Source organism: Excalfactoria chinensis, chromosome 1 (genome assembly GCF_039878825.1).
Source record: "Excalfactoria chinensis isolate bCotChi1 chromosome 1, bCotChi1.hap2, whole genome shotgun sequence".
In the NCBI taxonomy this organism is placed as follows: Eukaryota; Metazoa; Chordata; class Aves; order Galliformes; family Phasianidae; genus Excalfactoria; species Excalfactoria chinensis.
The window spans coordinates 98,799,365-98,826,257 of NC_092825.1; the positions used below are offsets into that span (position 1 = coordinate 98,799,365).

At 38.7% G+C, this 26,893-nt stretch overlaps 1 protein-coding gene across 4 annotated transcripts in view; it reads right to left on the reverse strand.

The window, feature by feature from the left end:
- GRIK1 (glutamate ionotropic receptor kainate type subunit 1) overlaps nucleotides 1-26,893 on the reverse strand; it is a 155,351-nt gene that overhangs the window by 32,395 nt on the left and 96,063 nt on the right. For 2 of the 4 annotated variants that reach the window (XM_072347719.1, XM_072347815.1), the window contains exons 5-9: nucleotides 22,081-22,134; nucleotides 19,871-20,044; nucleotides 16,756-16,899; nucleotides 4,587-4,694; nucleotides 3,390-3,434 (exon numbers count right to left, since the gene is read on the reverse strand). In XM_072347719.1, coding sequence (XP_072203820.1) covers nucleotides 3,390-3,434; nucleotides 4,587-4,694; nucleotides 16,756-16,899; nucleotides 19,871-20,044; nucleotides 22,081-22,134 — 525 coding nt within the window. The remainder of the gene's footprint in view (nucleotides 1-3,389; nucleotides 3,435-4,586; nucleotides 4,695-16,755; nucleotides 16,900-19,870; nucleotides 20,045-22,080; nucleotides 22,135-26,893) is intronic. The other 2 variants (XM_072347980.1, XM_072347893.1) reach the window with 1 other exon arrangement.

Genomic DNA, 26,893 nt, shown 5'->3' on the forward strand with positions numbered 1-26,893 from the left:
GCCTTCATCAAGTTTAGTAAAGACTATTCTGTTATTTATTGACTACTATACATGACAGAGCTAGCAAGGTAAAAACATCTCACCCCCTGAACAGTGTTTGTTTAGCAAATACACGTGACCAAAGGCAAAACTGATTTTTAATTCTTTTCTAACTCTGGAAACAGTGAAGAATGGTGGTATTTATTGTCTGATCTAAAGGGAAAGATCTCCATTATTTCAGCGGATTTAGATTTCTACTTTATGCTGACAGAAATTTGAGTTTGACTTTGAATCTGAGACACTGGAAATTGAAGGGGAGGTGAATGAGGAGTTGATGGAGAATCTGCCCAGGAGGGTGTCTAAGGTGACATGGTCACCCCCATGCCTTGAGACTTCCTCTGATATGAAGGAAAGAAGGTTGGTTGTGGTGGGTGACTCCCTTCTCAGAGGAATGGAGGGCCCCATATGCAGACCGGACCCAAGCCTGCAGGAAGTGTACTGCCTTCCTGAGGCCCAGGTCAGGGACATAACCAGGAAACTCCCAAAGATGGTTAGGTCCACTGATTATTTTCCACTACTCATAGTTCAGGTGGGCAGTGATGAAATTGCTCAGAGAAGCCTACGAACTATGAAAAGAGATTTCAGGGGTTTAGGGTGCTTAGTTCAAGGAGCGGGAACTCAAGTGATTTTTTGTTCTATACCTTCAGGGACAGTGAGGAACATGGAGCAGGCTTGAAAAGCACAAGCAATGAATAATTGGCTCAGAGGCTGGTGTCGAACCAGAAACTTTGGGTTCTTTGATTATGGGGCAGTCCACTCAGTCCCTGGACTGTTGTCCATGGATAGAACCCACCTGTCTCAAAGGAAGCATCAAATCCTAGCATGGGAGCTAGTGGGACTTATTGAAAGAGCTTTAAACTAGCTATGAAGGGGGGGAGGGGATAAAACAGGGCTCACCAGAGATGAGCCTAGGGGAACAATGCTTGAGCTGGGAGTGAGGCAGATGACTCATCTGAAGTGCATCTACACCAATGCAAGCAGCATGGGCAACAATCAGAAGTTGGAAGCAATTGTGCATCAGGCTAACTATGACCTAGTACGAGAGACTACCAGGAGTGGTGCCCTGATAGACCTGCTCTTCACTAACAGCGAAGGACTGGTAGGAGAGGTAAAGGCTGGGGAATGTCTTGGGCAGAGCAATCACAATATTGGAGAATTCTCTGTTCTTGGAGATGTCAGAAGGATGACTAGCAAAACTGCTATCTTGAAATTCCAGAGTGCAGACTTTGACCTGTTCAGGATGCTTGTAGCACGGTTTTCCTTGGGAGTCACTCCTTAAGGGCAAAGGGGTCCAGGAAACCTGGACACCCCTCAAGGTGGAAATCATAAAGACACAAGAACAGGCTGTCTCTGAATGTTGTAAGGCAAACCGTAGGGGAAGAAGACCAGTGTGGATGAACCAGGACCTTCTGTTGAGACTCCAGAACAAAAAAAGAAGTCAGTGTCCTCTGGAAGAAGGGACTGGCTACTTGGGGAGATTACAAGGAAGCTGCTAATGTATGCAGGGAGGAAGTTAGGAAGGCAATAGACCAAATAATAAGTATATCATTTCATACAAACTTTGTGTTTGTGTCCCTGACTGCCACTGCTCTTGTCTTCCATGAACAGTTTCCCCAAAGTATGCTTGAGGATAGTTATGTCATTTTTTTTTTCTTTCATTCTTTTTTTTTCTTTTTGTTTCTGTTTTGTGTTGGTTTTTGTTGTTGCTGTTGTTGTTTTTTCCTTAAGTATTTTTCAAGCATTCCCTTTGTTTCCAAAATTAGATCAGGTTGGGGAACTGATCTGTAAAGTATACACAGAATAAATTGTTGTATATTGTGATAGTCTGCACCCAGAACATAGTAAATAACCAATGCCCTTGAATTTGCACCAGGGTGCCTGAGTTAATCAAAATCTCTTCTGCTTGTTGATATTGATTTGATTTGTTTTTATCGGCTATCAGCAGGGAAGAGGAGAACAACCATGAAGAACATGGAACAACACAGTCACAGTGCATACAAAATACACCAGGAAAACACTCTACATCTGGAGATAAGGATGACACCGTAGGTCAACCTTGATTAGAGCAATGGAGGAGGTCGGAGGGGCACTGGAAGAATGAGGCCAAGGCAGTACATCACTATGATGAATCCAGGAGATTTATTGCAGTTTAGTGACAAGTTTGAGAGCTGTCATATGCCCTTCTCAGCAAATCTATGTTCTGAACCAACTGTAATTTGGTTTAAATAAATTCAGCATAACATGAAGTGCCTAGACTCAAAAGTCTCATTGGTTCAATAGTGTTCTGCATGTCAGGTAGGATGATCTATTCACCGGGAATGAGGGATATAGAGTCCTTTTGCCTTTGCCCCATTGATTGATATTAAAACAAAAGTACTAAGTATGTCCTTTACGAAAACAAGAAAAGAACATTGCGGGATATTTTACAGTGTTCTGTTCTTTAGTATTAAAAAACACAAGAACAAAACCTTTTCTAATTGTGCATGTGGGAGTGGAAATAGTAAGAGCTGTGCAAAAGATATAAAAAGGATATAATTCTAAGTGTTATAAGAAATTTTCATCTTGTGAATCCAAAACATTTGAACACAGTAAATGCAGTTGTTATCTTCCTACAGAATGGTGACCTTGTGGTACAGGGAACTGTGGGTTGTACCTCCAGCAGGGAACTGCACATGGAGATCATTTGACTCCCACTTTGGTGCCTTATCCACCAGGCAGAGACATTCTACGTGAAAAGGGAACTGAAATTTGTGAATTTAGAACTTTCATAAACAAGCTTAGTTCAAATTTCCACATGTTAGTGAATGACAGCATCCACTTAATCAGCTATATTATTTTCTGTAAGGAGTTAATAACACACTTGTCAAAATTTTGAGTCAATGATGCTAGAACATTGCCTGCACAGCATGTGTTCTTGTGGGAGGCAAGAAATACTTCCTGCACATTAAAACAATCCTGCTGCTGGTGCTCATCGACATTTGAAATGTTGTAAATTTACCACTCATGGTAAATCCTAGGTGAATCAGGAAGGATAACTGCTGAGGAAAGGACTGCTTCACTGAAGCCAAGAGCTTCTACTCAAAGAAGGGAAAGGCTCAGCTTCCAAGAAATAAGATAATCATGCAAAAATGTTCCTGATGAAAATCCTGAATTCTGCCAAGGTCATTTCATTATACAGGGCTACAGTATTTCAAGTTTGGACAAAACTTATCGTAATACAACAATTCACATTCTCAGATTGACTGTTGTCTCTAAACTGCAATTTAATTTGAGAGTTACTGTCAAAACCCAAAGGATGAGTCTGAGGACACAACCTAAAGGGTTTTTGCATCACCTGTCTGTGTACAAACCTTCTTCCACACTTTATATAAATGATTAGAAACCTCGCCAGCAGCCTTGGTACAGAAAAAAAATAAACAGAGCACTTCATTAAAAATGAAAAGAGAATGAGCCTGGAGAGCTGTGTGGGAGCAATTACATTTAAAGTCTCAATTAACCTACAGCAAGCATCACTGAGTCAAGCCAATGTACCCAGAGCAAGGGACAGTATAGCCTCTAGCTGAAATGAGCTGGTGATACTCACCTTGGGTATCTGCAGTCACCTGCAGTAGCTGCTCATTACAGTGCTCACTGGGAGACCATGCTGGCTGCCCAAGAGCACGGCAAGACCAACCCATCTCCCTCTGGGAGCCCACTGACACTGCTGTTCTCCAGAACATGTCATTGCTGCGGTTTGCATGGTAGCAGCAGCTATTTTGGAGCAAAGCCAAAAACATCCTTGACTATTGGGTTCATTTTGGACTCAAGGAGTCCTCTCCACCCTACCCCTCTGCATCTTAAGTACAATTTGTAAGTGGTAAATAAGGGTAATAAGAACTATTGACTTCAAATTTGCTTTTCTGAGGCATGCTTCCTTGAACTTCCTCAGTTTGAATTTTATTGGATTTTTTTTTTTTTTTTTTTTTTTTTTTTTAAATGCAGAACCAGTTTCTGGAATTGCACTATGCAGAATTTCCTCTTTTCAAACAAAGATGACATATAGCTAATTTAGTCACCTGTTCATCATAACCCGTCATAAGCTCTTAGAGATGTAAGGGCAAGACTACTGATTATGTTCAAAAACATGAAGATTTTTTACTGTCTCAAAACTTCTTGGAGCTATTACTCCACCATCTGCTTTTCTCTCTCCTACCATGTCGTGCCTTTTAAAAGCAGTACATGTTAAGTCCAAGTGTTATGTATATATGCATATACATACATGTACATATATAAACTTGCCACACTAAGTTACAGTGGCAATGTACACTTAGAATAATTTGTGACATTCAATAGTGACATCACCAATCCAAAATTCTTATCCAATGCTTCAAGATGCAAGATACACCATTTAAAACAATTTTTAAAATCCTAGTAGCTCTGCTTAATGTCATGGCTTGTTGGGGTTTTTTCTTGCCCCAACTGTAGGAGATTCAAGCTGAGAAAAATGGACTTTCCCATGCAACTGCCAAAGTAGCTTTCCGTCACTGTTTTGCAAAACGTCTGGTTACCTTTTCTGTTCCTTCTTCCTTGAGACTAATGATGTCCAAATCAAAATCCTTCCGTAAGCCATCAGTTTTGTTGAAGGTTATGCGCCCTGTCAGGCCATCCCACCGTGCCTGTGAAAACATAAAATCACTCTTCCGTTTACCAGGAACTACTACTCTAAACCCATAACAAATATTGCATTTCAAATTAGCTATGGCATTCAATCACTTCCAAATACTTTTTTTTTTTTTTTTTTTTTTTTTTTTTTTTTTTTTAAGTAGGCATTAAGTAGGATTAAGTAGAACATCTTCCATTTGTTCTTCTACCTAGTTCCTCTTCAGTATGTTTTATATTTTACAATCAGGCACAGATTTGTGACAGTTTGCACATACATTGTACTGTATATAAAAAAGAAGTGAGAAAAATAACAGAAATAAAAAAGTTTCATCCAAGTTTTGGGTCTGAACATCAGAGGAAGGCAGTCTAAAAGCAATAACAACCCTGGAGCAATACTGTTTACTTCAACTCAGGACCTTGAATGTTTTCCATGAGAAATGGATAATGACTGGCAACTGGTACTGAATGGGATCACCAGGAGGTCTCACGTGCTACATGCAGCTTCTGCCACTCTGGGCCTGGAAAACTGGATTTTTCCAGGAAGGGATAAATGGAAGAAAGACTTTTTTCATAATAGTTTGGTTTCTTGGGCAGGTTACAGGTGAAGAAGACCCTAGTTCCCAAGAAAGTAAACGAGGTGTATCATTCCTAATAGTGATTTCTGATTCCTGCCTGTGCTCACAGATGTTGATGTCATGAGGAGGATGTCTCTAAAAGCAGGCTTTCAGGACAAACACATCCAGTCATAGAGAACTAATAAACTATTTGCAGTGTAACGTATGCACAAGTATTATGTATTTGAAGAACAGCATAGGATAGCATTTTGCCCATTATATCACAGCTAAGTAAATTCATGCTTTTCTTATTGTAAACATTATCAGCAGGAGTAAATTAAAGTAACAGATTTTGTACATCAGCCTATAAAGCCACGATGACTCCCTGCACTGAGTCATGCTTTTTCTTTATGGCAGAATCAATGTTCAGAACTTACTTAGAATCATAGAATCACAGAATATCCCAATTTGGAAGGGGCCCACAGGGTTCATCGACTCCAGCTCTGGGCTTGACACAGCACCACCCAAAAATTAGACCATATGTCTGAAAGCATTGTCTAGATGCTTCTTGAACTGTGGCACTTGGGGTCATGACCACTGCCCCGGGAAGCCTCTTCCATGCCCACCGCCCTCTGGTGAAGAACCTCCTTCTAACCCTCAACCCTCTGAACTCAAGCAGTTTAAGTTTTCTATATTGTGTAGGCTTTCCAGAATGCTCACTTTATTTTCAAATGAGATTTATCTGTCTCACATAATCCCTCTTCTTCCCCCAAAGCTGATGCTTAACTACAAAATAAAGAAACTGATGCATTTCAAACTGCAGATAATTTTCATAGCCTATTTTTGGGAACTCCCACATTGGATTAAATTCTTCAAAGAAAAGCTTATGATAAATGACAGCAGTTTCTTCATGTGCATCGACTGTTTAATTCTTAAATTACAAGCTTTTCCTCTGCACATTACTATTTGCTTCATTTAATATGTTGTAGACAGATGACAAAATGAAAGATGCATTAAAAACCATCATATTAAGAGAACAATATCTCTCCTTCACATTAAATCTAAACTCTAGCTCTGAGTCTGCAAGGTTTCATCTCAGAGGCCATGCTATCATCACGTGTTGCAGGCAAATCTAGAATCTAGATTAAACTATACTTCTGTGTAAATAAATTGGGATTTCTAAGTATAGTTAAGCAATAAAAGAAGTGGCAATGATCTTTCTATGAGACTTTCCACACTATTGAGATGGGAATATGTGAAAACTTCAGCTAAAAACAGTGAAACGCTTGAGGGTGTTGTATTCCTTTATAATAGACCTAGCATAGGAAAAACACAGAGGAATGCATTTTGTTATATATCTCCCTTCTACTCTGCCTTTTTATTACTTTGACATGACCCCCATCTCCTATTGGTATAGATGGAACATTTTTTTTTTAAAATATGATCTTTAGCTATCCATTCCTCCTCAGAGGGCAATTTGTTTCTGTGAAATGTTCACGTTTATTGATTACATATCAGGTGCTCTGCTTCTCTGCTAATGTGATATGATCTTCAATAAAGGAATAAAGGAGGAAACAGATTAGGTTTGGAAATAGTAACAGGAGCCTAAATCTCAGTTCTGCGTGATAAAATGTCAACTCACTTTTGAAAGAGGTGTTCTCCATAAAAAAAAAAAAAAGAAAAAGAACTCAAAAGATGTTACAAGCTGCACAGGTGTATGCTTAAGCTTCAAGGTAGCAGGTAAGCGCATGCAGTCTTTGTTTACCTTAAGTGTCACTTAGACCATTAAATAATGACTTGAATTAAAAACAGGAATCAGGAACTCTTTCTGAGAAGAATTATCCTTCAGTTCTGAAGATATTCTTTGGACCTTGTTCATGAGACATGAGCTACACAAATTTTAATTTATTTTTTTTTATATATAATCATAATTATTTTATTTACTCTAAATAAAACATTTGAGTTAGAGTCCAATGAGCATCATTTAATTTCTTACTCTGAGGAAGCTATGTCACATGTGTCTACAGCATGTCCAGTCAGATGGGTGATGTTTCTTTCCTGATCAGAAACCAAAGGTTTCTTCAAGAACCAGAGAGAGGGATGATCTAAGAACATGCTGTCAATCCTAGGCCTTCTGCAGTCTATGATAAAGCTTCCTGGCTTTTAATATGATTTGCGTCCTAAGGCACAATTGCTTCTTGCATGCAAAGAAACTGTAATGTATCAATTGCTCAGAAATCATATCCGTATGCCACGTCTAGGTGCCTGTCAGTTAAATTGAGTATGCAAGTGCCTATTAGTTATCATGTTCAGACAAACAGAATGGGCAGCAGTTGCACAGTTCTCAGATGCAATTAACAACTAGAAATGAAGCAGAACTTTTGGAATGGCCAAAAACTGCATGACCATTGAACACAGCAGTGAGATTTCATGCCTTTATATGCAAGATTTATAGCTGTTTTAATGTTTCTAGTGCCACTCTGTGTTAAATGTTACAGGATATAATAAAAGTTGAATAGGAACTTAATCAAGTAATTCATCAAAAGAAACTGCCTTTTTACACTCTGTCCTTGCTTTAATATTGTGGAACTAAGGGCACAATTTTATACTTTCACGGAGAGAATGTATTTTTTGTTTTATTTTATTTTAACTTAATTTTGAGTACAGCCTTCAGCTTAATTAAAAAATGTGATTTTCAGTCACTTAGTTTGTAATGTCCTTTCCTCGTCTTTGATCTTATTTTTGCAAGGTTGCAATCTGCGTCTGACGACAGAGCTCTGAATGAGACACTGCTCTGCTCATTCAGCAGTTTGGTTCACAGCAGTAGGGTACTGCGCTGTTTAGGTGAGGTTCAAAATAAAATCTCACAGGCTCAAATACTGTATCTTATCAGATAACTATAGTTCTAACTTACAAGATGTAAATATTTGATAACTTCCTACTGTTTATTAAACAAAACAGGGAATTAACCCAGTACATTATCTAGTCAATAAGCGAACCATACAGGACCTTCAGCTATTCAGACTCTTTCTTACCAAGTACAGGGAAGGCAGTAGAAAGAAGAAATTGCATCTAAATTTCTTACAGCTAAATCTTTAGTCCTTCCTAGAAGCAACCATGTGCCTGAGAAGGCAAGCTACCCAAAGAAACCAAATAACTAAAACTGAAACTTCCTATTTAGAAGATTAAGATTACGGGTAAACTACAAAATGACATCTGGATTTAAATGTATAAATCACAGTATTGGTTTCTATATAAATATACAAATGGAAAATTACAACAAATGGAGGACTAATACGACTTAACTTCTAAGAGCAAACACTCCAGAAGCTTGCAATCTATTCACACAACCATCATATGATCTTTATATCAATTTCCACTTCATCATTGTGAATCAATTACTATATTTCAGCCAGAGCCAATCCATGGCTAAGTCACAAAATCATTTCCAAACTCCCTAAGTTAAAACAACAGATGCATTTCAGGCTCTGTTTATTTTGTCTCCAGTAGACCTCACAGATTTTCCGATTTCTGTTACCCAGATATAACTAGATCAGTAAATCATAATGCCTAGTGTATACAATGCATGGCTTGAATAAATATTCCTTTTTATGATATATACATAATGGAATATAGGCAGTTTTGCCAATGCTGTATTGCAGTGCATAAAAACATCAATTTTTCTCAGACAAATTGATTACCTTTTGTGATCTTATTTTTTCCTACTCAGTAGATGGTATCCAAATATTTCAGTTAACTGTTTATCTCTCTGTGGCATATTCAATCTTTCCGAGCTCAATGTTGAAGTGATAGATACCAGTTAATTGTATTTCACCATGCCACGAATCACATGTTATAGAATTTTATTTTCTTCAAGGCCATTTAAAAAGTGTTCGAAGTGTCCTGGCAATACAAAAGTGCACAATCTTATTCTAATTTTTTAAAATATTCTGTTTCATTATGCTTCATAGTGTGCATACATTTCCTCCTTACTGAAGGAGGAAGCAGAAACTTGGCTTGTGTGTCAGGTGAACTATGACCTAGTTGCTATTACTGAAACATGGTGGGACTGCTCCCATGAATGGAGTGCTGTGATGGATGGTTACAAGTTCTTCAGAAGGGATAGATGAGGACGGAAGGGTGGTGGTGTGGCCCTCTATATTGAAGATTGTTTTGATGTTGAAGAGCTTGGGGCTGGGAATGATATAGTTGAGTGTCTGTGGGTAAGGGTCAGGGGAAAGGCCTACAGGGGCAACATCTTGCTGGGGGTCTGTTATAGACCACCTAATCAGGATGAAGAGATGGATGAGGCATTCTATGAACAGCTTGCTGAAGTTGCACAATTGCCAGCATTCATTCTCATGGGAGGCTTCAACTTCCCTGATAAATGTTGGGAATATAATACAGCACAGAGGAAGCAGTCCAAGAGGTTTCTAGAGTGTATGGAAGATTGCTTCCTTATGCAGCTGGTACAAGAGTCTACCAAGAGTGATACCCTGCCAGACCTGTTCTTCATTAACAGTAAAGGACTAGTGAGTGATGGGGAATGTCTTGTGAGGTTGGGGAATGTCTTGGGCAGAGTGATCACGAAACTGGAGAATTCTCTGTTATTGGAGATGTCAGAAGGGTGACTAGTAAAACTACTCCCTTAAACTTCCAGAGGGCAGACTTTGACCTGTTCAGGACGCTTGTTGCAGGAGTCTCTTGGTAGTCACTCTTTAAGGGCAAAGGGGTCCAGGGAACCTGGAAACTCCTCAGGGTGGAAATCTTAAAGGCACAAGAACAGGCTGTCCCTGAATGTTGTAAGGCAAACCGTAGGGGAAGAAGACTGGTGTGGATGAACCAGAACCTACTGCTGAGACTCCGGAACAAAAAGAGAGTCTATGATGTCCTCTGGAAGAAGGGACTGGCTACTTGGGGAGATTACAAGGAAGTTGCTAAGGTATGCAGGGAGGAAGTTAGGAAGGCAAAGGCCCAAGCTGAACTTAGATTGGCCACTACAGTAAAAGAGAATAAGAAATCCTTATACGGATATATCAATGGTAAGAGAAGAACCAAGGAACCTTTAGTTTATACAGCAGTGAATGCAACCACTGAGGGTAAGGAGAAGTCTGAGGTCCTCAATGCCTTCTTTACATCTGCCTTTAATAGGCAGATCAGTTATCCTCAAAGCACTTTATGCCCTGACCTGGAAGACTGGGATGGAATGCAGAATACAGCCCCCAGTGATTCAGGTGGTGACAGCTAAAGAGCTCCTCCTCCACCTGGACTGTCACAAGTCCATGGGACCAGAAGGGCTACACCCTTGGGTGCTGAGGGAGCCGGCGGGGGTGATTGCTGAGCCGCTCTCCACCATCTACCAGCACTCCTGGTTATCTGGAGATGTCCCAGAGGATTGGAGGCTTGCTGATGTGATTCCCATCTATAGGAAGGGCAATAAAGAAGATCTGGAGAACTACAGGCCTGTCAGACTAACCTCAGTACCAGGGAAAGTTATGGAGCAAATCATCTTGGATGAGATCACACAGCATGTGCATGGTGTCCAGGGGATCAGGCTCAGCCAGCGACAGGTCATGCTTGACCAACCTCATCTCCTTCTACAACTGGGTGACCAGACTGGTAGACAAGGGAAAGGCTGTCTACCTAGACTTCAGAAAAGCCATTGATAAGGTTTCTCGCAGTATTCTCTGTGATTGTATTGTTAATTGACAATTAATGCACTTATGCTGATATCATGACTTGTGTTACTTGATAGCAAAGAATAGGACAGTGAGTGAGCTCCTTTACTCATGTAGCTCCAAACTTTTACTTCTTGGCTACAGAATCAGGTATCTGAGTAGTCTGTAAAATTTCTCATGTAGCTTCATGCTCTCAATACCACAATTCACTTTTCTACAGATAAACTGCCCAATCAAAATGCTAATGAACAAGGAAAACTTCCTTTAATTTTCCTTTCATTTCTTTCCATTTGGAAGAGAAAGTTCCTGCTTTCTTAGAATAGCAGAGACAGTTGATAGATTTAAGAGATAGTGTTGCTGCTTCTAGTTGCAGAGGAAATCATAATAAATGTGCTCTGAGCCACACATGAACTTATCAGCTCTTACAATTAATCCTCTTATTGAAGAAGATTCTCAAGGATTAAGGAATACAGTGAATTAGTGTATGACTTTGCCATTATCCTGGTCCAAATCCAGCATAACAGCAGCAATAAAAGTAGTTTCAGCATTCACCACTGTACGGTGAAATTCATGATGTGCCAGAGTCTTTTTACTCAGAAGAGTAAATGGCATTGAAATGGAAAAGAGGCGGTGTGGGAAGACTTGCTCTTAGGAAGGAGTTTAGGCAGCTATTATAAGACTGAGCAAAGGCTGTTCACTGTGAATTGCTCAGTGGTGACATGGCTAGGGCACTTGGGAGCTTTTCCAGTACCAATAAGTTTAGGCCATGTGCTAACACTTAAATGGAAACAAGAGATAAAGGGTGGATGAATAGAGACAAGGGATTTCTTAGGAAAGAAAGGTTTCTATGAACTGTTCAAGAACACTTGTTTCCAGGGCAGTGGCTGAGCTTAATGACTTTCAGGTAGTCATATGAAAGGCTTTTGGTATGATATATTTGACAAACAAACTGAATACTTGAGGAGGATGGAGTAGGTGGTTTCATTTAAGAATCTATGTTTGAAATGCCTTTGAGTTCCATTAAAGCTTACACTTACCAAATAGCTTTATAACAATACCAGAAGTGAGGGAGTAAGAGTGAAGGATCAGAAGTGAAGGTTAAATCTTGTATTCTTAGGAGGAGCAGTGTTTATTTTATGCTGCACAAATGTGGCTGCCACTAAAGTGGCTGTGTGGGATTATTGTTGTCTCTGAACTTGGAAAACAACTTTACACTATTGTGATAACAGAAGACAGGACTGCACTGTAACAGATACTGATTGTACAGGCGAGGCAGTATGGGGAGATCCTGTTCCATGTAGCTAACAGCCTGAACACATTAACTAGATAAGAGCCATTATACATCTTTTACAGAGGGGAATCACAGCCTTTCCACCTTCAGAGCTTCTTCACCTATATTTCAGGCCCTGTCACTTTTATTTTAGAATGATGTGATAGCTACATGTGTAGACAGTGATTAGCCTGATCATGTCAGTTGCCTATCCACAAAGCAATGGTCTTCTTTGGTGTCTCAGGGAACTGAAGCACAGTTATTGGAGCTGGCTGAAAATGATCCACTCATAGTTGCAGAGAGTCCAGGACAGAACCAGGAACCAAAGCCAGAGCTTCAGTGTTCCCACCCAGCATCTTGTGTGGAAACATCTTCCCTGACCATGTTGTTGTCTTATTACAGTGATGCTGACTCACTGAACAACAGAAAGCCCACTGAGACTTCACATGATGCAAAGTACTGTGTCATTTCCCAAGATAACAGAACCCAAGCCATGAAATATATGTGAATGGGTGAGTAGGTGGCTGTGTGCTTGATGAACATATTGTTTCAATAAGAGTACACTGCTCTGAAATCTAAACCATCTGCATTTAACATTTATCTTGCAAGGTCTTTGGAGCAAAGGCTGTTCACTGTGAATTGCTCAGTGGTGACATGACTAGGGCTCTTGGGAGCTTTTCCAGTACCAATATTTTGTGTAGCAAATATCAAAAAATTCTCCATATATTTAGATAAAAACAGTTTATAGTAATTCTTGCTCACTTTTTAAACAAGTCTACTTTCTAGGCAATACTTGAGAAAGTAAAAATAGAGTGGAAGAGAATACACATAATCTTTTTGCCAGATTTCTTGTTTTAATTCTAGTCATTGTAGTATCAGAGACTTGCTGATAATTTCTATCTATTCTACTCTTCCATGCAAGTTCCAGAACTATTATCTTGATATTTCTATGTGCATAGATAATTGTGTAAATTTTAAAATAATTCTTGTTTAAGAATATAAATGACTGTTGGCATTAACCTCAGCCATACATTATCTTTGTGGAAGATACTACCTAAAGAAGACTGCATATCAGTTTTGTTCCAGAACATAGATGTATTGCTCTTACGCTGGTCTCTACTATCCAGCCACGCCTGAAACATATTTTGTCATCAACAAACAGAAACTGAAATGTAGATATAAATGCTTCAGATTTTTTGTTTATATCTTTGACATTTGTGAGTGTGATTCTCTTTGAGGGAATAAAGTTTCAGAAGATAAAGACTGCATCCATATCTTCTGAAATTCTTCTCTATACAGCTGTTCTTTTAGTTGCTTCTGAGTTTGAGTGAAGGCAGCTCACATTGGTGAATGATAATTGAATGAAAATCATTAGACAAATGTTATTCTGGAACTTAAGTCATGATTTAGAGGGGACATGACCAGGGAATCTGATAATCTAATTGTGAAAAACTACATTTACGCACATTTTCCTTTCAGGAAGCATGGAATCAGTCTTTCTTATTCCCTGTCTGAAGAGAGAGAATGACCTTATTTTTCTTTCTGGACATGGGCAAGATCTGCTCCCAGCAAATGCTTCTGCAGGGGCTAAAATATTACAGTATCATTCAGATATCAATGACATTAGGTCACTGAGACAAGTTGCTGACAAGGATTTACTTTTCATTAAAAAGATCTTTATGAGCTACTATAGAATCATCTTGATCCTAGACAGCGTATTTTATGTTTAAAATCCTCCTTTATGAGAACTAGTTGATGACCTCTCTGACCTCAAAGTTGTCCTCAGGTTGAAGGAACTTTAGGCAGACTGCTTTTCCTTGTAATTTTGTAAACGATTCCTATAATCAGCATTAGCTCACAAGATCTTTAGAGAATTGAAGATTATTCTTCCTGTCACTGTAATTGATTATTTTCTAGCTTCAGACATTTTTTCTTTTGCGTTTCTCTCATAGGCCTACTAGTAGCGCAGTAAGTCTGGGTCATTAGGAAAAGCAGGCAGTTGTTCTGATACTGCTTTTACCTGGTACACATACCTGAAGTCATTAGGCCAATAAAGTAGTATTCACACACTGCAATACAGTACAATTTGGCTTTAAATACTCTGAAAATTCAGAAACCAACTCTAATGAGCTTGCATTCAAAACAGCACAAACCAGGAGATGTTTTGTCACAGGATATCCACTTTCCCATTGCATTCTGGAAGAATCTAGCTCTCGTTTCTAAGGACCTGGTATGGCATTTGACTTTGACTTCCCAACAGGATAGCGACAAGCACAAAAAATTTAATTTGCCCTCTGTAAAGCAAAGAGGCTTTCCACCTTATCCTTATCATATGCTTATGTCCAGAATGGTTCTGAGGTCTCTTCAGTTACCAACAGTCTGGCATTTTATAGCATGGGCTCATAAGAAATGCCATCATCTCCTTTGTTTTATCACCACTATGATATAATGCAAAAAAAACCAACCAAAGAAACAAAAAGAAAAACCAAAAACAACACCAGGGAGCATTTGAAGATCTTGCCAAGCTCTAGCACCTGCAGTACTCATTGCATGCAACCTCTTTGTATGAATGTTATTCTATGAGACCAGCATGTCTTCAGAGCAGCCCATAAAATGGCTTCACATATTGCCAGTAACATATTACAACCTAGTATAATTAAACTGCATTTATGTGGGCACAAACCATTCTTTCTGCCTGCTTGACTTTTTCTCTCCATGCCATTCCATTTGGTTTGTAATTTATACAGTTCATCTCTCCTTGCTGAGCAAATCAGATCCTAACATGAGCTAGGGACATCTAATATTATTTTCTATTTAGTTTTCAATACCTGTTATAGCCTTCAAGGGAAATATAATACTACCTTATTAAACCTTATCATGCAATTTTAATAACTACTTTTTTTTTTTTTTTTCTTTTTTTTTGTGCTAGAACAGAAACAGGAAGATAAGACCCTTACTGTGTTTAAATCAGTGTTTTAGTGACCACGAAAGACACTATCTGCACAACAATCACTAATTAGCTCACATATCTCACTCCATACAAGAGAAGCCAGCTGTACATGATAAATGGGAACTGTGTAACTGCTTAACAATAAACCCTGAATTGAATCTGCTGAAATTCTAGAACTCCTGGCAGTTCAGGGCCCTTAAGCTATGTGATCAGCATTACCCAAAATAGGTGATGTAGAAGTATGCAGGTGCATTCACTGATTACAAAGTCTTTTGCTAACTTTCAGTATCATTGTAATTCTTTTAAAAATGCACCAGAAATTATATGTCATAGAATCATAAAGGTTGGAAAAGACCTGTAAGATCACCTATTCCAAACATGAATCAATCACCACTGCGCTCACTAACCACGTCCCTCAACGAGTACTGCTGCTACCTCATTTTGCTTGAGGTCAAGAAGTACAAGATGGCAAAAGGTTGCCATTCATATTAAATCAGGAGGGAGGAAGAAGTTCATCCTCTCAGGTCATTTTCTTGCCTTCTACTGATCCTGCTTACAGCCCTAAAGCCCCTCCCCAAAGCAGGAGAATGATGCAATATAGCTGAGATCAGTGCGATAGAAAGATCCAGCACTGTCTTCTGTGAGCCTTCCCACAACTATGTCACTGCTGGGAAATATTTCAAAGCTTCTTTGATTCTTTGACTATGGCACCTCTAAGAAATTTGCTTGTGTTTGGAGAAGGTGACAATAGTTCTTGTGCATGTCCTGTAGCCACCACATCTTGATGTTCAGCTTGTTCCTAAGATATTCCTGGCTTCAGTTGTATGCCCTGATGTGCTGCCACTACTTACCTCGTACCTCAACATATAGGTCCTGTTCCACCTTCCCAAGTGCTAATGAATTTGGCTTTGAAAGGAATTTCATTGTCATGAACCAGAACTGAGGGGAATGGTGAAATATACTGAGGAAACTACACATAATTTATAACTTTCACTTTCACACTCTGCCTTAAATGAGAAGCTTCCTTTTGAGATTCATAATACAAACTGATTTTTGGAAATGTGAGGGCATTTCAGCTAAAACATGTATTTTTAGAATATTTATGGATCAAGATATCCCAGTGATGAAATCTTATGAGATAGTGCATAACCTCATGAAGCAATTTGCTTCTTTAGAAGTGGTGATTGCAGTATTTTCTGAATGTTGTATTACTCAGTGATTCATCAAACAATCTGTAAAACAATCAGTTTAAAGTGGTGCATTGACTCTTTCATTTTCTGGAATGCTTGTTCGCTTTAGAAGTTATAAATATTCATAATTACCCAAGCAAAACCCATGGGAAATCTTGTGCCTTAGCCTGAGATTTTGTCACACGTTTAGAGCTTAGCAGTTCCTGTTTCTCAAAGACCAGATAAAGCTGCAACTAAAATGCAGACTTGGTGTCTGTAAAACACAACCTTGTGTCTGTAAATCAAAGTTTATCCTCTGGGAAAGTGAAGAAAAACTGGGTGCCAGAAATCAGAATGCAGCATATGACAAAGAACAGGGAGCAATAACACAAGCCAGAACAGTAAAGAACAGGGGGAGAATTATGTTGGCCATAAGCAGATGGTCTACACTTACCTCCTTTATCAGATTCATAAATCTGGGTCCAAAACGCCACGGCTTGTGTCTATGACACTGCAAGGAGCTGACAGTCATTTGAGAGGCACGCTGGGAAGCCACTGCTACCATGTAAACTGCGTCGTACATCAGAGCTGCTTCAGTCTACATGAAACAAATAATAACACAGAAAGGCTTTTTTAAAATATACCTCCTTTTACCTGGCTTCAATACTGAGAAGCACTACCCTGGGCTGGTGATAAGGAAGAATCTACTCCTTCCTTCCTAGGCTCTCCTTGGAAGTCTGTTGCTGCTGCTGCTGATGGATTGGTTTGGTTTTGTTTTCGATGAAATTACTTTCATACTATTTTTAGGTGAATGTTGGGAAGAAAATGGAGGAAGGGGCTTGTTTACAACAGCATGGTATGGAGAGGAGTGTTCATGAACCACCAGTCATGCAGCAACACAGATCCTGGCTTTCCAGGGAAATCAGTCCCACTGAGCACCAGATAAGTATCACAGAATCACAGAATCACAGAATGACCTGGGTTGAAAGGGACCTCAAGGATCATGTAGATCCAACCCCCCTGCCTCACAAAGGTATTTACTGTTTCTAAGCACCTAACTGCCCACAGGTATCTCGGCTGTTGACACTAATGGATACAACAGCTCCACTGCGCTCCGGCTATGGCAATTCCCCTGCCATACCTCCCATGCCACGTTAGAGGGAGGTGACTTGTCTTTTTGAGGTACCTCAGTGATAAAGGTGAATTTCTATGCCTAAGTTCTAGTTGTCTAAGATAGTCAATGACTCTATGATGGTGAAATCTTACTAAAAATGCTGGATGCTTGTTGTGCATCAGTATTTCCTTTGAAAATGGACTTATTGGTTTAAAACCATACCCATACCCAAACAAACCCTTATCAGTAATATCTTTTTTTTTAAGAAAAATCTCATCTTTACCCACATTGTACTCTGTTGATTTGGTGCTTGAGGTAGGACTGTCTGTTTCCTGTAATGCATGGGGCTGTGGTAAAAATGAAGTGCTTATATTTCTTGAAAAGCTACTGAATAATTAAGTAGGGGCCTTTAAAGAGGCAGTAACTGCAGATGAGAAAAGCTGGACATGTTTATATAACCTGCAAAGTTACACCATTTTTAATTCCTTTCCTGTGCTACTCCCTTGGGAAATTAATAGATTTGATTCTTTGTTTCATTTTCCTAAGTACATTACAACAGCAACAGTCTTACCAGCATTTGATTGCCAACAAAAAACTCCAATGCGATCTGAATTTATCAACTTATCTTAACGTACCGCAGATGAGGAATTGCTCTTGACACACTAGTCAGGATTTGCACAAAACAATGTTCTCACAACTCTTGCAAATTGAAAATGTTACAAGTGGAGAGGCAAGAAGGAAGAGACAACAACATTTGTTCTCAGTCTTAAAATGGATTCCAAACAGACCCACTGACTAAAGGCCTGATCCCAAACCCCTCCAAGTCAGCGGAAAGATTCACATCAATGACAAGTCAATGGGCTTGAGTACAGGTCTTTTTATTAGACAAGAGACACATACATTCACAACTGAATTTTTCACTGGTGCTGATGTCCCTGTTGGTTTGTGTCCAAGGCTTAGAGGCTCTGGAAGTACTTAGTGAAAATATTTCAGTGCGCACCTTGCTTTGCACTCCTAATTGGGACCACCAAGATTGTTACTAAACATGATATCTCCCACATGGTTACTATGTTGGGCAGCACTGCCCAGTCTGGCAGTTTGGATCTTGTGTTTGTGCAATTTAGGACTCATCCATCCTACTTTGCCATAACTGGGAGGTTACACTGTTTCTTCTTGTAATTTGTTTCTCCTTTTCCTTCTTGTTATGTTTTAGCCCTTGGGGGTAGCATTGAGAAAAGAAGTCACCTCATTTTATGAAGAAAAGTGCCTAAATGTTGATACCTATTCTTATGCGTAAGAAGAAGAGGTCAAAAAACTTGTCTTGGAATTCTTCTTTCTCATTTTGATTCTGTTTAAATTACTGCAAAAAACTCAAAGATCTACTTAGAACAAATACTCTGTGTGCAATTTGGACATAAAGTGGGATGTGAGCTCAAAACTGCCTTGGTTATGCTCTGCTCATCTCCCACAATATGTGATCAGGGCAAAAATCATAGTGTGAAGGGAGAAATCCTGAATTAACAATAGGCTATGTAATCCTCATCTCCTTATGATGTGCAGCTTGTCATAGCCTTATTGTCTAATGAAACACAGCAGCACTGCAGCTCTCTATCAAACTGAATAAGCAGAACTCATTATGAATATTTAAACATTCACGGATAACTAGGAAGATGCTTTTCCTGGTGTTCATGATGTTTCAGAGTATCAAGGACAGTAAGATATTAGAGAGATGCAAAGGAGGAAATAAGAGATTAGTAAGAACTTAGGTTTTCCTAATATCCTAGTTTCTCTCCTGCTTCTGGGAACACAGTTACACTGCTGAAACAAGCTATATATATATATAAATGCTAGTGGTAGTACGCATAATGAATTTCTCTTCAGGTGCTAGAATGCTTCAGAATTTCCCCTGCAATCATCTGCAATAAAGCCTATTTTGTGTCACCTCTACCACCTCTATCCAATACAAGACATAATATCTTACACTGCAGAAAAATGGCAGCCCTCTACCCTGCAAAACTGAATGGAATCATATGGTCTGTGTGATTACTCCTATTCTTTCCTTTCATTCTTAAGGAAGTGGTAGGGGAAAAAATCCTAATTTCCTGACTTGATGATACCTTTCATTTATCTTTAAATTATATCTTAAAAGCCAGAGTTGCTGTAGATGATAGAAATGAAGGGAAAGGGTTCTTTTCCAATTTAGAAATGCTATTACCTGTCCACATGTACAATATCTTTCCCTGCAGGTCATAAATCCTATACCTGCTCTGAAAGTTTTTATTTCCTCTTATGTTTTTCACTCCATCCAGAACATTAAAGGAGAAATGAGACAGTAGTATATACATTTGACAACAAAAAGATGAATGGTGTAGGCTGGATGGTAGAATGACAGAGCTGTTACTCTTCTTCAGAGCATGCTATAGATGCCTTTGCATCACTACAGTTGTTCACTTACTGTCATCATGCCATCAAGGAGGCCAGTCTCTGGTTTTGGTGGTGCCTGCAGACGCTCCATTGACCATTTCTCAATGACTGATGAAACCTGGGGGTTCTCGATGTTGAGCAGGCGAAAGCCTGTCATATTGACTCCACTGTATCTGTAAGGTTCCAGGTCCAATGCAAATAGGTCCTAAATCAACAGTAAGAAACCAATCAGAATCAGATATAGCATTTTTAAAGCAAAATATTCAGAAGATATAATTAGACAAAAATTGTATTTGATTTTTAATCCAAAGCTCTTGTGCTATGTTTTTACCCCTGAAAACTCTGCCTGCCCTCATAACTGATCCATAACTGTTTCAGATGTAAATCTGAATAAACAAAGGTTGTGTGAAGTTTATGACAAACTACATATATACTTTGTTGGAATATGCAAATCAGGTCCCCTCAACAACCAAACCACAACTACAGTATCTAATTTTGATTTTTATCAGCCCTCTAATAATGCTACAGTGCTAACAAACCAACATGAAGAATTAGCTGGACATTGTTGAGCTTATTTCTGAACTCAGGGAAGGAAAACTCTTAGAGATATCATGAACAATACATTCTTTCTGCTTATGAACCCCAATTTTCTTCTGTCTTGTCTGCTTCAGAGACTTGCCACCAGTGTGCCTAATGGTCATTTTGGGCTAGTGCACAGTAACTACGTACCCTGCAGTGCTTGTTGCTTACAGGGCAGGAAATAATGGACATTACAAATAGCATAACTGTGTGACAAATACTATAGCTAGAATTATTGAGCAGTGGTGAGATGATAACTGCTTTTCAAAGTCTGAAGGCATTTTTTTTTCTTTTTTTCTTTTTTTCTTTTTTCTTTTTTCTTTTTTCTTTTTTCTTTTTTTTTTTTTTTTCTTCCCCACAAAAATCTTTTTTACAGATCCTGGAAAGCTGGTAAAATGGCAAATATGTTGATTATGGTTTAAGGCAACAGTAGCTGTGAAAATATCAACATTTATACCACAACACCTTGACACCATCAACAGTGTTGCTTTTTTTTATTATTATTATTATTATTATTTTAATATACGTAATGCTCTGTACCACCTACTACCTGCATATTGTTTTTCTTGCTTACCATTTTTTGGTAGATTCACAGCTATTGTATAAAACAGCATGGTCTACAGTAAACCCTATATTTTCACATTTTCCTTGATGTAAAAATGGGCTTAGAGAGAACTTTTTCAAGCTACTACTTCTATTCCAGACAGTTACTGTCTTTTCTGACCAATGAATTGACTCTTGGATTCAGAATGAATTTTCACTTCCACATGAAATTTTATATGGAAAGTAAATACAGAATATGATGATGCACAGAACTGACACAGCCCAACTTTCTAGGATTGTTCTAGCAATACTGGCACTTGGCTGTCTTCCTACAATTCAAGTCTACAGTGCAAATAGATCGTTAGCATTAACTCAGTTATATGTAGTGTACATGCTAAAATATATGAATGTATCTTGAAATAAGCAATTAATATCTGAACTATAAAAGAAAATGAATCATTTTTCTTTTTTTTATCAAACAACTCAAGAGAAATTTAGAAATACATTTTTTTCTGTGATTAAATTAGCTAATTAATAAGTATTTAACAATAATTCTTGTCTGACACTTGCTAAAACAAAGCACACATCTTCACCTCTGAATTACTCTCTTTTTTATAACGCTGTACCCAACAAAAGCAGCTTGGAGGAACAGAGTCAGTGTAGTTGAGCCTAGTGTTCTTCAACTAGCTAAAAATTAGGAGATGCTTTTTAAGCTAAGTAGGGACAGGCTGAAGAGTAAGCTCACACACTGTGCTGGATGAGGGCTGTACCCCACTTCCTACAGAAGACTGGGCCTCAGCTTTGCAGCAAATCCATTCATAAATTATTTTACAATTTATTCAAAGCTATTCATTCATTATTTTTTACTCTGGTCCACCTTTACCAATGACTGCACCTTATATGTGATACCGAATTTGATTTCCATTGTATTATGGTGTTGGCTCACCCCACCGACACTTCAAAACTTGTTAATCTTGATATAGTAAAGACTCTTAGTACTCATTCTCCATGAATTTCCTTGAGAAATTGCAACACAAATCACAGAGAGGAATGGAAACTCTCTAACCGACTTTTCTGCAATGGAAAACAAATCATGCCCAGATCTTCAGTGTTTCTTACCAGTGTTGTAAAAAAGTAGTGGTAGTATTCAGTCATCATTCCCATGGAGAGAATCTGTGGAAAGAGATTAAAAGGTGAGTATACTTTACATTGGATGCTTTCAGTGCACTAAAAAGCATGGCTTAATCTGGAACGATACCAGGTGAAATTCTTTAGTTTGAAGTTTAGAAATCCTAAAAGAAATTTTATTAGCAGACAGTTAGTTTATAGCAGTGGGGCCAGATACAAACCTTTGGATGGATGTGGTTTTCCTACATCCCCTGTCCAAAAATTGTTGAAAATGCTTACATGAGGCCACCCCCAGTGTGTGTTACGGGATGCTCTTCAGTTCCACCCTGGCATCACTTACGCTTATTGCCACATCCATGCACACTGCTACTGTGATGCAAACATATTGCCCTCTTTGGGACCGTGTGAAGTGGAGGAATAGCTGTGAGGTAGAAAACCAGTGGAAAATTCATCATCCTGACAGAAATACAGGGAAAGGTTAAATGTTATTCAGTCTGGATCACAGTAAAGTAAGCGTGAGCTATTAATAGTATTTTAGAATGCTTTTAGCGGTGCCTGGATAGTTACTTGAAAGACAGGGGAAAATGATCTGGTGTGGCTTGCCAAAATTTTTTCATAGTAGACGCCTGTTTGATTGTGTATGGAAATTCCTCATATAAAGAAAGGGAAGAACCCAGACTTTCTAAGCTGCAGAAGAAAATAAGAACAGCTTAGTGTTAATCACAAACAATCAATCCATTTCCAACCACTAAAAATCAAACCAGAAGGCAAGTATTTTACTGAAACACTCAACTGAATTCACTCATCAAAACTGTCTTTTTTATTTCTTATTTTATCAATCCTCTACTATTACATTTCTTAGAGTTATTTATTACCTGGAAAAGTCAGCAGCCTAGCAACCCTGGAGACAGATGTTCCTTCCCTTTTCATGCAAATAAAATTATTATATATGGTGGCATCAGTGAACACCTCTGTATGCTGTTTTTCTCAGCTGACTTATAGAATCAGAGAATGACTTTGGTTGGAAGGGTCCTAAAGATCACTGAACTCCAACCCCCTGCTGCAGGCAGGGGCATGGCTGGGCTGAATTCTACTCCCTGAACCAACTCTGTTTCTGTGATGTGTGTTTCTTTTTAGTTGGAAGCTTACTGAAATAATTCAAAGGTTTCATATGGGACATAGAGAAACTTCTAGTAATAGTGATTCAAAGGTGGCTTGAACACAGGTACACCTCTGGATGCCTAGATTTACTTGGTCCTGAATCTCACAGTTGCTTAATGATGCTATGTTATTATGACAATAAGATTATACCAATACAGAGGACTGTTACAAATACCCAGATTTAAATTGTTTATTCATTAAAGTTTTAATTCTTAGCTTGAGATATGAAGTCTGAGACTGCATTTCGGTAATAAAAGGTATAAACTCCTATTTTTCTGCAGAGAAAGAGTAAGGCGATAGAAGATCAGGACAAAACTAAGTTGTATAACATCTTTATATGCAACTTTAACTAGAAAAATATATTAGCTTGAATGATCACCAAGTGTATAGCCTGGGTGTATGGGAAGAATTACTTTGTGCAACTGCAGATACACAGCTCCTGGGTGTACAGTGAGCTAACCCACGGTAGCCAATTATTATTTTCCTCACACATACAAAGGCCTGAGAGACAGGTGCATTTGCCTCTTGAACACATTTTTTATTAAAACTTTTTTTTTTTTTTTTTTTTGAGAATATTGATTCCCAAATAAAGTGCTATAAACTAAGGGGGCAGAGCAAACACATGCCTGTGAATAATAATGATTTCAAAAGTCATACTATAGAACTACATCTGAAAACTAATCAGAACCCCTGACAAACAAGGACAATTACATGTAAAAAATGGGATTTGAACAACAATGTTATCTGTCATACACGAGGCACAATGAAGGTGTTCAAGAGCCATGTGAACGTGGCACTGAGAGACATGGTTAGTGAGTGTGGTGGGGATGGGTGATGATTGTACTAGGTGATCTTAGTGGTCATTTCCAACTTTAATGATTCTATAATGGCTAGCAGTGGAAGAGTGCCCTCTATTTAGTAATAACCTGGCTTCAAGGGTGACATGAGAGAAGCTTGCTGAAGTTCTTCCAAGGAAAGTATTACAGCCTCCCAGGAAAGCTCAACTGATGCATCACTTTTATAATTTATCTATTAGCAATGACTCAATTAAGATGTGAAGCTACAGATTGCTGGAAGGGAGCTTGCAAGTGGCACACACACAGTAATAACGTCCTTTTCTTTTTAAGGAATAATTGTTGATGCCCAATCCGTCTCAGGTTGGGCTGAGACATCTGATCTGATCTGCTGCTGAGCTCTCTCACTTAGCACTGATCACAAGAACAGACTGCACCAGTTGTGTCCCCCCCCTAACCTCCCCCCACCCCTGACACTCTTTAGCAATGATAATTAATTAACTGGTACATACCCCTTAGACTTTGTTATGATTTGTGAATTAGATTTGAAGATTGACCCAAATAAGGTACTTTATTCATGGTTCTGAGAGACTTTGCAATAATAACCTGTTTCTCTTTTAGGGTAACACAATGGTTAAGTATAATTTCCAGTGAATGGACAGATTTTATGACCATATAGAGAGTTCATTCTGAAGGATGGTACTAGGAAAACAGGAGATGAAGGTAATTGAAGTGTAAGAAAAAGAAGGAGGGATGTTAGTTACTGTCCTGAGGACCCCAAAGCATCACCTTAATGACTTGGATGCTCCCATCAGTGTAATTAGGAGAGTTGCACTTGTGTGCTCTCAGCAGGAAGGGCTCATTTTCTGCCATCTGCAATATAGCAGATACGGGGACAGCAGCTTTCAGGAACTACCATGAGACAGACAAGAAGAAAAGTATGATAGGAGCAAAGATCCCTTTCATGTTGAGACACCTCTGAAGAACCTGGCAAAGCAGCTGTACAGGATCTTCCCACTGAGCCTCCCCAGTACAGAAAGAAAGCAGAATAGCTCAGAGAGAGAGAGGAAAACATGCATATATAGTTGCCCATAAGAAATTAGAACAAGATTTCACTGCATTCTCTTATTTAAATAATTGACATACAATTATATAAATAATTATGTATCTCTTTAAATAGACTTGTTTAAATAATAGCAGCTTTTACTTACTGTGGAACTTAGATGAATGCAAACTAGCAGAACCACGATAAAATGCTCTGTATTATCCTTGTAGGTCTCCTTCCCACACAGCCCTGTATAAAATCTGTTCTTCAGTCAACCCCAGATATAGGTTATTGTGGCAAATATTATTGACTTCCATCTCTAATTACACATTTCAAATCAAAGTTTTACGCTTATGTTTAGTAAACCTGTATTTTTAGCTGTGATTCATGAAATGCAATGTGAATCTGAACAAGTATCAATGGTCAAAGTAGATATGGTAAGTGGAGAGAGACTGGATCAAAAATATCATCTGCAGCTTGGATGGGAACAGGCTGTCTCTGGGTGATGTCCAAAGATAGAACAAAGGGCAATGAGCGCAAAGTGGAACACGTAAAGTTCCATCTGAAAATATAGGAAAGATTATTTACTATGAGGGTTCCAGAGCACTGGAACAGACTGCCAGAGGGGTGAGGGAATCTCCTTTTCTTGAGGTATTCAGGACCTGCCTGGGCGGTTTCATGTGTGACCTGCTGTAGGGAATCTGCTTCAGCAGGGGCACTGATGTTGGACTTGATGGTCCCCAGAGGCCCATTCCAACTCCTATAATTCTATGATTCCATGATCTCTTATGTCTGTAAATCTCTTTGGATGTCTTGTTCTTGGTTTGTATTGTATCTCAGCTCTAACTTGATTATTCATCTTGTTAAAAACAAAAACAAAAACAAACAAAAAAACCCCAATTATTTCTTCATTTAGAGTTGGTCTTAGTCTTAGAGGCAGGCTGGAATCAAACTGATGGCGAAGAGTATTAGTGGGAACTGCATCAGATACTTCACTCATTTTCACTTTGCATTTTTCTCACTCATGCTATTATTCAATTTAATGAACATTAAATGAATGTGTTTCATTATCCAATTAATTAGCACCACCACTGTTTTCTAGGATCAGAAATATATGCCATAATAAATAAAATACCCTGTGCCTCATGGCCTCTTAAGTATTCAGCATAAAAGGTTTGTATTCTCCTTGAAGTGCTTCCCTGGACCTAATATGGGTAGTTTTAACCCAGGCATGACAGCTCACTGGAAACTTTCCATGTAACTCGTGTCCCCCTCAGTCACAACGGTGGTCCAGCTTGAATTAGTATAAAGTTTCTTCAACATGAGCGTGAACCACATCAGGAAAGCACAGCTATGGTGTGAGAGAGAGGAAAACCAGTGTGATGAGATGACTGCTTCTCACCCCATGGTATGGGGGCATCTGGGAGGTTCTGTCAAGTGTGTTCCTCTAGCAGCAGAGAACAGAGCTGATGTTGACTTTTCTTATCATACTGCCACTTTCACCCTCCCTGCCAGGCTACTGGAAGGATCACACTCAAGAACTGGAGCTGTATGTTCTCTATATTATCATATTTATTACTATACTATTTTTTGTACACCTGCAAGAACCAAATTAGTTGTTTTGCTCTTTGTCTGTCATATGGTAAAAGCACACATGGAAATCTTTATAAAATGATTTATGAATGTCCTAAGCTTGATCAAATATATTTTACATTTCATGAAATTATTTTAAACTGTGGAGGAAGGAGTAGATAATTTTAGGCTAGTAGCAGAGCAATTTAAGAGAGATGAGTATGCCTAGCAG